Source organism: Neolamprologus multifasciatus, chromosome 9 (genome assembly GCF_963576455.1).
Source record: "Neolamprologus multifasciatus chromosome 9, fNeoMul1.2, whole genome shotgun sequence".
NCBI lineage: Eukaryota > Metazoa > Chordata > Actinopteri > Cichliformes > Cichlidae > Neolamprologus > Neolamprologus multifasciatus.
The window spans coordinates 16,575,652-16,591,091 of NC_140447.1; the positions used below are offsets into that span (position 1 = coordinate 16,575,652).

At 39.9% G+C, this 15,440-nt stretch overlaps 1 protein-coding gene across 2 annotated transcripts in view; it reads right to left on the reverse strand.

The window, feature by feature from the left end:
* Positions 1–15,440, reverse strand: part of dok6 (docking protein 6) — a 56,918-nt gene that overhangs the window by 17,833 nt on the left and 23,645 nt on the right. For both annotated transcript variants that reach the window (XM_085172201.1, XM_085172202.1), the window contains exons 3-4: positions 8,834–8,941; positions 2,118–2,232 (exon numbers count right to left, since the gene is read on the reverse strand). In XM_085172201.1, the coding sequence (XP_085028327.1) occupies positions 2,118–2,232; positions 8,834–8,941 (223 nt within the window). The remainder of the gene's footprint in view (positions 1–2,117; positions 2,233–8,833; positions 8,942–15,440) is intronic.

A 15,440-nucleotide genomic window follows, 5' to 3' on the forward strand; every position in this document is an offset into this window, starting at 1 on the left:
CTAAGTGGAAACAAATGATTTCATGAATCAAATCTGGAAGTCTGTGTGGCAGTGTGTTACGTGTGAATACCAATTTTCCTTCCTGTTAAGTCAGAAAAATTGTGTTTACAGTGCAGAAGATTTCCAATTGTCTTACATGAACGTTTGGTGAAAATCACTGAAGTGTGAAATGAGGCAAACGCCAGAGTTGTTTATCTTTCTGAAGCTCCCTGGCCCTGGGGAGCACTGGGATTTGTAACTATGGCCACTCATGTGTACAGAGACACATGTGCAAGTGTGGGAATTCTACCATGTTTCTGTGTTTGCTTACGAAAAAATCCTCATGCACTCGTGTAATCCGCATGCGAGAGAGCATTGGCGTGTCTTCCTGGCGTATTTGCCGGCATTGCAAGACAACCTGTTTGTCAGCTCAGCTCTGACAAGCATTGTCAATGGGACAGATCTACATTACTCTGCAGGGTGAAGGAAAGGTCTGCTGCTGCCTGGAGCGCTTCATTCACACATACAAAAAAACAAAACTTTGGAGCCACACATTTACAGGCAGCACCAGCAGCTCTGAATTTGAGCTCTTTCCTCATGCCTCCCCAGATTCAGCTTTTCTCATTCAGTTGCCATGGCCTTCTTGGCCTCTACACTCCCACACTTTTTAAGGCCAGTGAGTGGAAAATCAGCTAAGCAAACAGTTCATCAGCACAGAGGCAACCTCGCAACTCCATGTGCCATGCATGAAGAGATGTTGCGGGAGGATGTCTCAGTGTGGAGGTGTGCTGTGGAAAAGGATGGATGTGCTGGCAAGATGAAGCTGGAGTGACAGTATATGTGAGAATCAAATCAAAAGACAGTCGAGCTTTCTTTGTATTTCCTGTTTCGGGAGAAGGCGCCGTTATCCAGACAAATGCAAAATGTATATCCACTTGTATACGTGCTGTCAGGCCCCATTCGGCTGTGGAATTTAAAGAGTTGGCACACTTGACAGGATTCTCATCTCTTCAGGTCATGCTCATCTCTCCTTATGTGCATATTTGTCAGATGCACCCAAAGCTGTCAGGAATTTTAAATGATTTGTCCTTTGTTGCATCCCATGTTTCCTCAACAGCACACCAAACAACACGGTACTGCTTAGATGGAGGCATAAAATGGTTCTTTTTAAAAAACTAAAATATCAAGAGAGCTTCGTGAGACCTAATTATCTGCTTTTGCTCTTTGCTTTTAAAAAAACAGTGAACATCCAATTATTGGCACATTTGTATGAATGCCTTAAGAAATGACTGCACTTTAAAAAAGCCAGTTTTTAAATCCATATCCTCACTGTTGTTGCACTGTAGAAAATAGGCAGCATGCCAAATTTAAATCTGATACAACCTGAGCCTCTTACTTACAGGATGGCACATTTTTGCTAATTTTCACAAGTTTAACACTTGTGTATATCATGTGATGCAAGGGAAATAAAGGATATCAGATGTGGAAGGTTGACGGTCAAAAAAGGGGAAAAAGACACTCATATGTTGGGGTGAGAGGACTGATCCAGCAGAGATAGGGGGAGAGAGTTAAGATATGAATTCACAACTCTCCATGTCATATGCGAATATTCCCAAATGCACACCTGCAAGAGTGGAGTTAAGATGTTAATTCAGGTGTATCCACCTTACCTAACCCTCTGCTTTCAGCTTTGCACAAAAAAACCCCCCATCCGTGTGCAGATCCTGAGCCTTCTTTGCTGTCTATCCACGTATTAGAAACAATCTGTATTGTTACAGTCTATAATTGAGTTGAAACATGCCGCAAATTATGCCCGATATCAGTTTTCATACCTGCACTATGAAAATCAATATTTCGGAACAGATCCTCCCACTTCTTAATATAGCGGCAAATGAGCATCACTTGGCTAAACTCCAGTTCTCCGCTGCCTCCCTCAGCTCACTCGTTCTATTTGTCTTTCTCCTTCAACCTCTCACTTCTCACTCTCCTTCCACTTCTCGTCAAACTTTCAAAAAAAACCAAGCCGCCAGTCCTCACCTTACACCTACTGGCGTATTTATAAGAAATGACACTTGAAATCAGTGCTGTCCTTGCTCCGACGTGGCTAGAGAAAAAAAAATAGTAATTTTGATTTTTACCTGATTCGCAGGCGAATGTCTTGGACGTGTCGTCACAGAAGATGATCGCCACAGCATGCTTTTTTGTCTCCCGTGGCATCCGGGTAATGTTCTTGATGTTATGGAGCTCAGTGATCTAAAAAGAGAGTGTGGCAGGAGGATATTGCCTTGAATGAACACAGCTACCAGCAGCAGCTGCAGCAGCATGGTTTAATTGCAGCCTTGCACAGCTTTGCTGAAATTGCAATAGCAGTTAGAGGCTTAGCATTAAAGGGGTGAATTAAAACAAAACAAAACAAAAAAGGGCGATGGGGGTGATCTTAAGGGATACATAAACAGAAGTAGTTATTCGGCTGATTACAAAAAATAGCTTAAAACAGTAAGAAATCACACACAGTGTCAGCTTCCTGCATCATAAAGCCTGCTGCAGCGTGATGTGTAAAATGTAAGTATGTTATTTATTTTAAAGGCACCCCTATGAATAAACATGACCCGGTGCTCTTTCGGTATACACAGCACATCTATTGTTCATCTCCTCAAAGCTGCCCTTCCAGTCAATAGACAGGAGCGCGATCATAAGCATCTAAATCACTTTACCAGGAGATTGATTGAGCAAATGAAAAAAAGAGAAGATTACATTTAATTAAATATAAACCGCATTTACAGGCCATTTTGTTCAACAGTCTTCTCTGTGTTCACTCTGCCTAGTAGATAAGACCCATTACATTAGTGTAGTCCATTGTGTGCTAACTGTGGGCAGTTTGCCAGACTGTTGGGAATGAATTAGCTGGGCTCCCTGTATAGTACAGCTTGACTGTTAAAAGTTAAGGGACCAGACCTTACACACACACAGGATATGTGGACTTGAGATTTCTGTGTTTGATAGTATTAGATTTAATGCATTTGCCCCGCAATATTGAACTTCAACTGGAAATACAACAGATGAAGAAGTAAATCAGAGGCTACAATACTGAAAGATAAGAAGTGCTTTGTTTTTTGTCCCGTTTGTTTATTTTTCTTATCCCCTCTCAAAGATGGTATCTAAATATTTCATATGAGATACGGTATGAATTTGTCCTCGGGCAGGCAATTCATAACTGACACAAAGTAAGCGTCAACGCTGGGAATTTCTAAGCAGTGAATGTCACCAGCCTCTCATCTCTTTCTTTCCCTGTTTGTGTTTAGTGTGTATCTGCGCATGTTTTAGTCTTTATCGGTGTGATGCGTGTGTGAAATGAAAGATTTGGGTGCATTTCCAGCCTGAGGTGCTAGAGTCCAAGCATAGTGAATCATTTCTGATGAGACCTATTTCCTCTCCCATTCTTTCCTCTTCATCTTTATTCATGTTTAGCTTTCATGCATAGCAGACATGAGGCGCATGAGAAATCTCATGACTGGAACCCTAGTCATACTAGTGGCTCAGTGTAGTCTAACTTGTATGCTAAATAAAAGGTACCATCTTCTCTAAGTAGATTAGCCTACTAGCATGCTCATGTTTGCTAATTAGTATGAAACGTAAAGAGCGGCTGGGGCTGAAGAGAATGCAATTAGGTTTGCAGGTATTTTGAAGTCAAACTGGTTGAACTGTGAACTAAATTTAACAGAATTCCATCTAACAGCAGTCGACATGGGGTTGAAAGCTAGTTTTACAAGTGCCAGTGTTAGAGTAAAACAGCTGTTCTCCATCAAGTGGCTTCGTCTTCTAGCGGCTAACGATCTCTCCTGTTAAATCACAGTAAAGTACTGTTTATTGGTTTTCCAGCATGGAACTGTAATTTTACAGTGTTTCTGCTATAATCTAAAACAGCAGTTTCCTATTGTGAAAATAATAAACAATAAAGTCACCAACGTTGGCTGGCTGAATGTATTACTGCTGGCTCTCTTTCTGCAGTGTCCAAAGTGAGATTATTAATGTAAACTGTATTGCAGTTGTACATTGATCTAAAAAATAAATTCTTATTCTAAACATGTACTTGATCTTCGAGTCCTCATCCACCTCAATATACAGTACTGTGCAAAACAGGGATGACTGTTAGTCATTTGAGCCATCCCTCATTTCTTTATATTTTGCAAGAAAACTGAACAACTGAAGCTGTGATTTATTGAAACATTTGCAGCAAAATAAAAATACAAGACAAAAACAAGAGTTTATGCACGTCTAACAAGTTTGACAGTCAATATTTGTTATGACAGCCTTTGACCAACACAGTCTGAAACATTATTGTGATTTATTTAGGTAGTCTTCAGAAATACCTCCTTGGGCTTTGAGGTTCTGCCTCTGGGGAGCCCAATCCATGACAGATAGTGTTCCCTTGTGTGTTTAGGTTAGCTTTTCTCATTTTTTACTCATTGTCAAGGACCCTTCTACTGAGACCACTTCTGATGAGACCTTGGGTAATAGTATATGGATCAACTGAAGGTCCAGAGCATCTCTCGGGTCCTGTGTCAGGTCTTTACTCTATTTTTTTCCGGTTTCTTAAGGACATGATTTTCAGTTCATCTTCTGTTAATAGATTTTTAGATCTGCCACTTCTTTTGTTGTCCTCTTGTCCACTTTCCCTACATTTTAAAAGAAAAAACTGCACGCCATGCTGACAAATATGCTAGGTTTTTAGCTAATAGCTCTTTGGAAAACAACAACAACAACTCAGATACCTTGGAAAACTAGTGCTCAAGACAAGAAAAGGCTGGCTCTTTGGAAGTAAAATATAAAGAAAGGATGTGTGGCCCAAGACATTTGACTACAAAAAGATCATCTTCTGGTATTTGCCTCCATTCCCCATTTTCTATGCACAGGAGCTGAGATTCAACAATTTGACATCCGCCCTGATAACGGATGATTAAGCAAATCTTGATTATGGAGTTTCATAGCGAGCTTAAACTTTACGCCCTCCCCACACATGCTACAGGATTTTGTTCAGATGAGATCTGGTTCTGATTTAACAGACATAAAATATGAATTTAGTCATTTGGTTTTTGTATAAAAGTGCAACATAGTTTGTACAATAATTTTTGCTATATAGACCAAATTGGAGGAACAACCAGCTGCACTAGTGAGGCTCAGCCTGCTCAGCTCTCCCTGCTTTGCTGGTTAGTTCCACATCCATGTGTACAAATTAGGCATTTAGCTACAGCTCCATCATTTCATGTTAACTGCTCCTGTCGGGACCTCAGGAGAGCTCAGGAAATGTAGCACAAAGAAGAACAACTTTTCAGAGAGCTAAAAATATTCAGGGACTTTTTACTGCGTGGACCAGTGCTCCTCAGACAGCAAAAACTGCACAGGGAGAGGGAGACGAGTGGGAGAGAGAAGAGGGAATGGAGAAAGAAAGGGAGAAAAAGCCAATCCCCTTTGTGTTGATTGTGTAAATCAGCCACCAGTGCAGCCTATTTCCCCCCAAAGCACTGCAGCGTTGAATGAAGCCCTCAGACGGGACCTTTCTTGATCTTTGTGGCGATGCATTACCAGGCGCACTGGTGCATGTGTGCACTCATCGCTCACTCCAGCACTGGGTGTATGAGATCCCTCTGGGAGGGGAGCTACAGCCACACAGGATGCCCCATGTGACAGCATGATGCAGTAGGCATAGAGATGTTTCATTCACAATACATGGTTGATATGGTAGCAGCAAAGCGAGCTAAGGAAATGGATCAAAACACCTACCTAGCTTGTATATAGGGATGGGTACCGGTATCCGGTGCCGTTCCGAGGATAGTAGGCGGGTCCAGGTACGTACGTTCTTTTAGAGCAAAGCTACAGATTAAAAATGCCCAAGGCGAAGCGGTCAAAAGTCTGGCTGTACTTCTCAGCAAAATATGCAAACTCAGCAGCCTGCAACAAGTGCTTTAAGCTGATACTGTGATACTGTCAAAGGAGGTAACACCTCAAATCTGATGAAACACCTGGCGCCGCATAGCGTTCTTTTTTAAAGCCGAGAAATGATATTTGATAACTTGTTGCGAGACCTCATACCGTGCACATCTACTGCTTGTGGGTTGCCTGTTATCGGACCTGGAGTTAGCAACATCCCCCAAAAACCCGAAGAGGAGAGTCCTGGCCCCTAGCCCTGCCAGTGTAGCAGAAATGATGACGGATGATGATGCAGCAGCAGCTGTTCTTCTCTGCATCAGTAGCTTAATGTTGTTCGTGTGTAATTACGTTGAGTAGGCTAACCACGTTATTACATTAATGCATGTAAGGTGAACTAGCAAACACCATCATAGCTACATGTGGCTGTCTTCTTGTTTGATGGCAGATACTCCCTTCACCCTGGCCAAAAAGGCTAAAATGACCAAAGAAAAAGTGGAAAACAGCTAAACATAAGAGGATTTTGGACAAAGTTTGTGTTTTTTCCATTGTTTAAGCACTGCTTCCAGCCAAGAGTGATACCATATATGCCCTATAGCTGCAGAAAAGGCTAACATTGTTATCTTTTTACAAAAAAACAGCTGAACATGAGACGTTTTTGGACCAATTTTGTGTTTTCCATTCTTTAAGCACCGGTTTGAGCACCGTTTAAGCACCGGCACCGTTTCAAAAGTACCGGTTTGGCACCGGTATCGGATAAAACCTAAACGATACCCATCCCTACTTGTATATAAGCTTTCTCAGACAGGAATGTGGAAAAATATGTTAAATTCTACCAAAAATGAAAAATCTCACAGCTGACTCACAATCACAAGTAGTAAAGAGTACTAAATCTTCTCTCAAACATATCGCCTTATGAGAAACTGATGTCACGGTCCCCTATTATCTGCAGTTATCTCCCCTCATTATGATAAAACATAGTTCACAGTGCTACTCCTTTAACATCGTCTCCACTCACCATGATAATGAGCCATAATTGGAGTATTTCAAAGGGCTTAAGAGGCAGGGAGTGAGATATTATACTCTGGATTATTACTTTCTGAAGGGAGGAAAAAGGCCCCAAAGGACAAGATAAAGTTGCAAACTGTGTCTTAATAGATTCTTAACTTCATCAACTGAGGCCAATGGACAGAACTTAATACATCAAGATGAAAACAAGGCACAGTTGTGCACAACCATATTCCATAATCTTTTTATACAGTGTAAAAAGCACCTTGTGAGTAATATACTCTTAAAAGATAAGCAGCAGATACTTTTCTTAGAAGTCGTGCTGGAAATTGAAAAAAATATACATATATCTTGAAAATCAGTTCACATGAGACTTTTACCAGAACATTCGTTTCTGTAGTTTGAAGAGGACAAGAGGATTTTAAGAGGACAGTTCCTGACATCTCATTTTTACTGGGGCACCACTTCCATCAGATTTTATCAGCTGAAGCAAATTAATTCCACCAATTGGCCAACCTGCAAAGTGAAACTCGGCTGCCGTCTTGTAATTGTGCTCTGCATGTCAATGTCATCAGCATTTAGACAGTACCTTAGGCTGCTACATGAGGAGTCACACAGCAGGTTTAATCTTCTTTTGGGATTCAAGAGGACAAAGATCGGACAAACTTTTAGTTTCAAGGTCTTCTAATGACCTTAAATACCCACTGGGTGTTGCATTTTTGGTTTTCTATAGAGGCTACAGTTTCATCGACTCCATTAGAGTCAAATACAAAGTGATGTCTAATGATTACATTAGACGAAAGGTCAGGGTGTTACTAAATTATCACAAATCATACTCTGGAGATTATGAATATTGATTCCTAATTTCACGGTAATGCGGTCACTACATGCTGCATTATCATGATCGACCAATGAACTGAGTGACATTGGCATCCTTAAACCTCACCACCCACAATGAGAATTTTCTCTCCAACACTGGGAATACCACAGCGTGGTACTGGTACAGCACACAAAAAGTCAGCACTGTGTAAATAAATACAATGTAATATGTTACGCTGTTCAGAGTGATTATTGAGCACTTGTTTTGTTCATAATGTGTCATACAATAGAACAGAAAAGAACACACTCATGGCCACACGCTACTTTGTTAGCGTGGAAGTGAGTGGAGACCCAAAATTAGCTAAAGTGAACCGTTTAGCTACGCCTCAAAGGGGAAAGGATCAAAGCAGTAATGAGAAAGATTATGGAGATAAACATATTGGAAAACAACGTATCTAAAATGTGTTACATGAATCTGTTGCACCTGGTTTTGTTCAGTAAAATCTGTCAGGTAAAGGTGGAATCAGCAAAAATTGTTATCAGCAGGTCAAACCTGGAGGAAAATCAGAAACCTAATTCTGTTGAGAAAACTGCAATCGGTGCGTCTCTACAAAAATAATTTAAACATTATATGATGTTTTAAACATCTTCACATTTAAAGAAAATCCTTTTTGAGCCACAGATAAGGCCAAAGATTTTTATATGAAAAAGTAATCCTAATCCCCACAGCTAAGAAGATGGATTATTTATTTCCTCTTTTAATCAGAAATGTTAAAATTCCCTGATCAATTTTAACATTTTTAGTTTTTTTTTTTAGTCTCCTACATATTATTTTAAATATTTTGGACTCCTTGTCTTAACCTAAGACATTACACTGGGCTGGGAATATGAGGTTGTCATTTCATAAGGCGATGGAAAGATTAATCAAGAAGTAACTGGTAGATGAGCACAACTCGTATTAGTCACAGCCATAGGATCAAAATCACAATCAATTATGCTGATCTAGTACTCAATAATCATTTTATCTACTAAAGAAGACATCAAGACAAACAGTTAATTAAAAAGGAATGATGTTAGTGATGTTTTTGAGTCATTTGTTTACCTTGTGGAAGCTCCTGAAGTAGGCTGCCTTCTCATCTGGGTACTTCTCTAACCGCCGGGGTCCTTTACTCGAGGCTTTCTTGAACACCAGCCAACACCTCCGGAAGATCTGACAACAGACAACAAATATTATGGTAACTGCAGATATAAAACTACACCATCATATGAAAGTCAGACCAGAATAAAATCAACCAGATAGAAAAATTAGCAAGATGAGCTATTATCCTGGAATCAAAACATACTGTTAATGCCAAAAAAAATCCCAAAACCAGCAAAACGTCCAAGCAAAGTGAATAAATATATTCACTGTATAGTATGAATATACTATACTGTGGATAGTATATAAGGAAAAATAGATTGACCTCAGGGCTCATTCATCAAATTTAAAATTGGAAAGCGCTGACAAAAAGTCGATAACAGTGATCCTTACACTGATTGCTGAATACTTAACCACTATGAATTCTGGGAAATGTTATTTTATTTGAGAATGAAAGGATCAAAACGAGGTCAAACACCTTGATACAGTAGCACTTGTGGTATGAAGAACTTTAACCTGTGACCTTCGCTGGGGTCACTCCGAGTGAAAGGACCACAGAGAACCTGCCCACACCAACGTGCTTATGATGGTTGCTAGCAGTTTTTCCACTGCGTAAATTAAGATTTCACTTGGATCAGTGGCAACTCCAGTAAGTGCATGCCTTGGATTTGTAATGTTAATATTTTATGGTCACAGAGGACATTCAGACATTGGTCCTGCTACATTTAAGGATCTGTCATTCTCAATCCTCAAGCAAATTACTGATGAGATGCAGCATTGGGAAACATCTAATTCTCTTCATGTTGATGGTAAGATTATCTGCATTCCTCTGAAGAACAATATTTTAAATACCCCTGAGCACTTTTTATGTCATAGCAATAAACATTCATGACGATCTATTGAAAAATATATGAAAAATATAATCCTGTAAAAATATGTCTTCTTATTACTTGTTAAATAAGGGTATTCAACGTTCTGCATCAGATAAGGATGCTGAAATGTAGAGTAACAATAGTAGTATCTATCTAAAGTCCTGCCAGACTACAGCAGCAAAACTGCGAGGTGTGCTGAGTTAAGCTAAAAGGCTGTTTATGAAATGAGTAGGAGGAATTTGTGAGTTGTTCTTCGAAAGGTTACATAATCTCACTGTAAACACTCCAAACCTGCTGCGCTGGGATTACGAAGGTGTGGTTTGGATCAGATTTATGACCGCCGGCAGAAAACGACATCCATCCAGCTGTCGTCAGATTCAGATTAAAATGTTGCTAAATCTTGTTGGGCGCACAGTTTGGTGACATAACCTTTTCACAGCAGAGCAGAGAGCAGATGGGGATGAAAGCAGATAAAAACTGTTAAATAACCAAGATAATTACTCATGGGGGGGAAATAATGGGAAAAGGTAATCATTTAAGAAATGAGTGTCCTGATGCCTAAGCTGTCAAAGGTGCTGTGCGGATAAATATGCGAGGGAAATGAAAATCAAATCAAAATGTTTTGGTGGAATGGAAAATCGGTTTTGAAAACCAAGTTTCTGAATATTTTCATCCAATTATGAATAGATTTTCTCTGTGGTGCTCTGCTGTGCTTATTTATTTATTATCAATAAGCCAAATATGGCCTAAAACTGCCAGCGCTAAAGCTTTACTTTAGATTTTGTGCCTACACAAACACATATTGTTGCAGAACTTGAAATAGACAATAATGTATTCGAAACACTTTAAACTCAACAAATAACTTGTGTTCCTTAGAGTTTGCAAACTGCTTTTTAAGCATTGCAATTTTATAACTTAGTTTAAACTTGGTATAATGTGATTGCAATTGCAGATAACTTTGGGCCAATATTCTCATGCAGAGACATGTACTGTGGCCCTTTGTGGTGTAGGAGATGACTGCATTATAGTGATGACTGGGGATGGAGGGGGCTGAAAAGCAACAGTCATTATCTAGGGAAGCTGGGACCTGGGATCTGACTGCTAACCTTATATTTTCTCACTCCAAGAGGCTCTAAAAGTGTTTAACTATGATTTAAAAGTCTAATTTTGAGTTGGTTCCAATAATGGAAAGACTAAAGTTGTAGTAGTTCATCAGCTGTCATCAATAAGATAGTGAAGAAAGAAAGTCTTGGGTAAATAACTGTGTTTGAGGGAAAACAAAATAACTTAAAATGTATATATCGTCCTGATATTATGTTTCCTTGCTTTACTTGATGGGTTTTAAAAAATTATTATTATTATTATTTTTGTTTAAACGTGCATCCACACTGCAGGCCATTTGCTTGGTGTTTATTCCTTGAAGCTAGCTGCTGGTCGCAACTACATTGTCCAACTACATATTGTATTAGGTAACCCTCTATGGCAGAGGTGGCCAACTCCAGGCCTCAAGAGCCGGCGTCCTGCAGGTTTTAGATGCGTCTAAAACACAGCTGATTTAAATGTCTAAATTACCTCCTCAACATGTCCTGAAGTTCTCCAGAGGCCTGGTAATGAACTAATCATTTGATTCAGGTGTGTTGACCCAGGGTGTTATCTAAAACCTGCAGGACCACAGCCCTTGAGGCCTGGAGTGGCCCACTCCTGAATTAGATTGTCCAACTAGATAGTGCATAGGTAACCCTCTCGGGCAGGGGTGACCAACTCCAGGCCGGTGTTCTGGGGATCTATCCTCCCTCACAAACCATCCTACCCGTTGTTTCTGCACTTACACTGTGCATGCGCATAACACAAACCCCAAATTTACATCATTTTTTTAACCCATTGTGAATATTTCTTATGGTTAGGGTTTGGATTAGTCAAAAGTCAAATTATAATACAGGTAGGACGATTTGCCAAAGTAGGACAGTTTCTCGGAACACCAGCGTCCTGCAGGTTTTAGATGCATCCTTGATCTATCACAGCTGATTTAAATGGCTAAATTACCTCCTCAACATGTCTTGAAGTTCTCCAGAGGCCTGATTCAGGTGTGTTGACCCAGGGTGTTATCTAAAACCTGCAGGACACCGGCTCATGAGGCCTGGAGTTGGCCACCCCTGGTCTATGGTATTTACTACCAGTCTGCATCTCAAGCAATGGTATCCTGCGATCTCACAGGAATTGCTTTGATCGCTAACATGGAAGTTGAGAAAAGCTTATTTTGGGTACCGCCGGTTTGGTTGGCAGTTATTTTGCCCATACTTCCAGTGTGGATGCCGCTTTAGAGGGGTTTTAGACAATCTTCCACTAGCTGAAGATTTCACCAACATATTGCGAAAAGTATTTGCTCGACTGCTTTCATACGCATGAACTTCATACGCTGCTTTCATACTCATTCATAATCCATAGGGTTTAATATGATGTCGTCCCATCCTTTGCAGATATAACAGCTTCATAAGGTTTAGGAGCATGTTTATTTGACCATAAACACATTCCTGACATGAAACTAATGTGAAGGCTACATAAGGTTTGGAGATCTGTGGTGAATGGCTCTGCAGAAAGTTGGCGACCTCTGCACACTCTGTGATTTTACGTGGCCTACCACTTTATGACTGAGTTGCTTTCATTCCCAGTCACCTCCACTTTGTTATAATACCACTAACAGCTGACTGTGGAATATTTAGTAGAGAGAACATTTCACGACTGAACTTGTTGCAATCATGGAACCACATTGGAATTCACAGAGGTCCTCAGAGCGACCCATTCTTTCACAAAATGGAAGCAGTCTGCATGCCTAGGTCCTTGACTTTATACGGATGATCTGATATCGTCGTGTTGGTGTTGTTCCTGGAACAACATAGTAAATGTTGTTCCAGGATCAATATTGCAAGTGACCAATCACATTGTTGTGACGTTATTCTTTGGTGCGCCAAGCCATTCGTGCATTTATAAAATTCCAATGTTGCAAGTACAATATCAATTCTGCTTAGCGTTTATTAAAGGGTTAGGGTTAGGGCCCGTTGATCGGCGGACAGAGGCGGTTTCTCGCAGCTTAAGTACAGTTTTTTGTTTTACGGCGGTTTTTCCCGAAGTTGCAAAAGTATGACGTCACAACATTCTGATTGGTCACTTGCAATATTGATCCTGGAACAACATTTACTATGTTTATCTGGGAACAACACCAACACGACGATATCAGATCGTGCGACTTTATACACCTGTGGCCATGGAAGTGATTGGAACACCAGAATTCAATGATCTGGATTGGTGACTGAATACTTTTGGTTTTATAGCGTATATTGAACTTTTTAAACAACTGCTTCTTTGCTTCATTTGAACACAAAACACAGATTCATGCATGTGCACCTGTAGACCAATTTTTGCCATATATATATATATATATATATATATATTTTTTTTTTTTTTTTTCAAAAATATTTATTTTTCCTTTAACGGTAGATTTTAGCAGGACACTGTTTTTCTAATTACTTTGTTTTATCGGCATTGCTGTGCTGACAAGGCATTTGGAAATGGCAGAATTCTTAAACATCACCTCCATCTTCATACAAAGGCAGTGTCGGGGTGTTAAAAGCTATTAAAAGAGAACAGTGCAGTCGAGAAGCAAAACAAGCGCGATGTCCAATAGCTAATGAGTCCTATGTGGTTGCCTATCTTTAATAGTAGGACCCTTCCTGGTGGAGACAGCCGCTCACTCTGTCTGATGTATGATTGCCCTGGGTCGCATGGTTAGATTGGGGAACCACAGCCGTACGATTAATTTGTTTACTCAGCTGGTGTACTTCATAAAAGGCCCGCTGAGTTGAACTTGGCACTTTGCAGTAATTGACTATGGTGGATCCCTAGGTCCTTATCAGTCTGCCTTGATGGGCCTCCATTCTAGTTAAGTGTTGCACAGGCCCATTATAAACAGCAAACAACAGAAAACAGCACACTACACACTCTGCACTAATGCACTGTGGATCATTCCCTACACCATCCATAAAATCCTTTAAAGAAGTGAGGAAACAAAGGAGGGGTTAAATATTACTCTAAACTGGACATACTGTATTTATTTCCATAATAATGACGATGAAAATCAAAAATATGCTGCGGCTTGGAGAGAAGCACAAACACATATGTGAGTCTCTTTTGACAATGGACATTCATTTGCAACTTTAAAACAGTAAAATTAAAACTAGACTCAATTCCCCTTTGGGAGCTTGAATCAAAGCAATGGTGCTTGCTTTCCGCACACAAAGTAATTCACCCTAGGAGTGCTCAGATTAAGTAATTATACCAGCACAAAAGCAAGCTCAGTGAGATAGCTCCTGCAAAATAAGAATTAGGGGGTATGAATGGATTTTGCCTGTTCCACAGATGTCAATGCTTTGTCAAGGCAGTCCTATTCTCTGGTGCTGCTGGTGGGTCTTATTCAGAGACACTCCTACACTGATTGTAATTACACAGACGTGAATGAGACTATCTGCTGGTTTGGTGTGACTCATTTAATGCCAGAACAGTGAGGAATACAATGCCTGGCACAAGAAACCAATTACCGGTAACCAGTTTCAGGGAATTTAAAAAAAAAAAATGCAATGATGAAGACAGTGCTAAAGAAAATAATTCAACCTTGATTTGCGTTGAGTTGTTCTCTGATTAGCGATTAGTTAGAGCAGATCCATCTCCACTAAATACCTGAGGCTAATTACACAAAATAGGCAAAGCTTGCACTACACAGATTTTCAGAAACCTATAACAAATAAGCAACTGCATGCCGCTTTGAGCACTGCCAACTTTGCTTCCTCATCCTCAGTTATTCTGATTGCTTACTGACAGCATAACTGTGATTGACTCTTGACGTTATGTCACTTATGCATCAAATCACTTGCTTTTAACAAGTTAATCTACTTCTTGCTTTCAGAAATTACATCGCCTTCAATCAGTCCAATTTATTCCAATCAGGAAAGAGATCGCAAATCAGCAAGAATGATGAGTTATTTCATAAAGAGACTCTGGCTTCACTTACATAAACTTTTAAAGGGTAGAAGCAACAGTGCTGCCACAGTGGTGATGAGAGACAAAGTGGTTAAGCTGCATATTGTTCAGTGAAGGTGGGAAGTCAATCCCATTAGACTTATTGCATAATAATAACTAGGAAATATCAGTTTGATTGTCTTGATGGTTTAACCTGAACGAGTATTTTTACTTTTAGGGGTAAAAGTTTGGGAGGAAAAATGTGCAATAAAATAAAACTGTAAGTCTGTCTCTTTGCGTCGTCTAAGATGGCAACTAAATGTGTTTTATTATCATCATAAAAAGCAGCATGCGATGGCATTCACCACACAATAACTAGGTTTCTTGCCTGTTGACACAGAATAAATCAACAAGATTACGTTTGGTACCAAGTTTCTTATTCTGAGCTGTAAAACAGACAGTTTTAATCCTCAAAACCTGTTTGGGTTTTAATATCCAGGCACCGAAATACTGAATCTAAAAACAGAGAGAAGCCGCCACATCAAGTGTGTCATCCGTCTGCTGACAGAGATACCACGTCTCCTGATGACTACACCAGGGAGCAAATTTATGCACTGTAAAAAACAAGAGTCATGCAGGTATTTAGTCGAAACAACTCATCTTTTGTTCAGCTTTATATTTAATTCTGA